General features: G+C 63.3%; 1 protein-coding gene across 1 annotated transcript, besides 2 other annotated features; it reads left to right on the top strand.

Annotated features, from left to right (window-relative positions):
* Nucleotides 1-233: 233 nt before the first annotated feature.
* Nucleotides 234-257: a microsatellite.
* A 616-nt stretch (nucleotides 258-873) lies between these two features.
* Nucleotides 874-1,389, top strand: Tco025E_08631 (uncharacterized protein; the record flags this gene model as incomplete). The annotated part of the gene is made up of 1 exon (XM_029375475.1): nucleotides 874-1,389. One exon carries the CDS (start codon nucleotides 874-876, stop codon nucleotides 1,387-1,389), a length of 516 nt encoding a protein of 171 aa, XP_029224472.1.
* Nucleotides 1,390-1,545: 156 nt separating this feature from the next.
* Nucleotides 1,546-1,593: a microsatellite.
* Between the last annotated feature and the right edge of the window lie 37 nt (nucleotides 1,594-1,630).

The raw sequence follows: 1,630 nt of genomic DNA, 5'->3' as shown, positions 1-1,630 counted from the left end.
GTCTTGCCGCGCGACTGGGGCCGCACGGGGCGCTGCCAGCAGCGGCGGGCCAGAGGGGCCCCTCACTCCCCGCCGCGTCGCTGCGGCTGACTGCGCCGCGCCTCAGGGCAACACTCCCACCCGCAGCGCCCTGCGCCGACTACGCCGCAGTCATCCACGCGCACGGCAACACTCAACGCGCGGTTGCGCCCACCTACGAACGCGCAAAGGCAAGAGCGAAGCAGGAGGGAGTGCACACACACACACACACACACACAGCGATGCGGGAGGGGAAGCAAGACAAGGAGGAGTGGCGAGGCCCGAGGTGCCACCGCAGCTCACGCAGCGGCAAGCCACGGGAAAGCTATGATGAAAGCAAAAAGAAAAAAAAAAGAACATATCGTCCTCCATGTTGTTTGACTCCCCCAAATTGCCCCAGTGAAAAAAAAAAATAATTACTCCATGATGCTTTCCCACTGAAAAAATAAAGATGTTTTAAAGAGTTCCTCCACGCATCCACGCGCATCGTTCATGTTTCACTGCTGAACTTCGGCGTATTGTTGCTGCCGCTGCTCTCCTCGCGCCCCCCTCCCTTCGTCGGCGCGCCACGGCGGCAGAGTGCCGTCTCTCGTGTGTTTGTGTGGGGGCGTGCAGGCAGCCTTGCGAGGAGCCCGCGCCTCCGTGCGGCGGGATGGCGCAGCGCAAGCAGTAGAGTGACGAAAAGTAAGAAGGGTGCATGTAGGCCCGCCCCCGAGAGTAGGGCCTTCACGCACGTGCAAAAGAAGAATTAAAACAAAAACAATTGATTGAGCACAAAAAAAAAGGCATCACTGACAGCAATGAATTATTTTTGGATTGCGCGTGTGTGTCCCTCTTCGGCTTGCCACCCCCCCGATGTCTTCTGCCGCCCAGGCAAGCGCCCCGCAACCCCAGCAGCAGCAGCAGCAGCAAGGGAGCCACATTCCCACGCGCAGCATCATTCCGGCGTCGGTGATGAACGTGGCCCAGTCCCGGGAGGCGTCCGGGCCCGCGCCCCCTTCCCTGGGCGCAGGACCCGTAAGCGGGGGGCTGCAAGCGCCCGGGCGCCCGGCTGTGGCGGCTGAGCCTGTGCGCCGTTCAGCACCGCCTGCAGCTTCGGTCGCCGGGGTGCCCGCTGCAGGTGCCTCTGGGGGCGGCGCGTTTAGGCAGCAGCCCCCCTCCGTGAGCGGTGGCCGGCAAATGTCTGGCTCATCAGAGAGGGCGACGACGGTGTTGCTTGGTGTCGGCCGGTCCCTGCAAACTCCACCCTCTCTTTGCCTGGCCACGCCCAAATTGCGTCGTGAACGCAACACCGCCCTCGTTGGCTTCAGCACACGCCGTGGCACACCCCCACTCCTCGTACTGTTCTTCGGCGTCCTCGCACAAAAGTAAACGGCCAATACTTACTTTCCCACCGCAGCAACTTCCCGCTCAGTGTCCAGGTGCTCTCGCCGCAAAAGCGCCAACTTAACTTTCCGTTGGTGCCCGCGCCGACACTTCCGCCTCCGTCTCCCTCGTGGCCGCCGCCTTCGCCCCGCAGGCGGAGGGGCAGCAGCCGCCGCACCGTCAGCACCGTCGCGGCGGCAGCAGCAACAGAGTCGCTGGGGCTCAGCGAGCTGCGAGGCAACGGGGA

Source organism: Trypanosoma conorhini (genome assembly GCF_003719485.1).
Source record: "Trypanosoma conorhini strain 025E chromosome Unknown Tco_14.4_contig_00830, whole genome shotgun sequence".
NCBI lineage: Eukaryota > Euglenozoa > Kinetoplastea > Trypanosomatida > Trypanosomatidae > Trypanosoma > Trypanosoma conorhini.
Note: the sequence above shows the minus strand (reverse complement) of the source record. Positions and strands in the feature narration are given on the sequence as shown.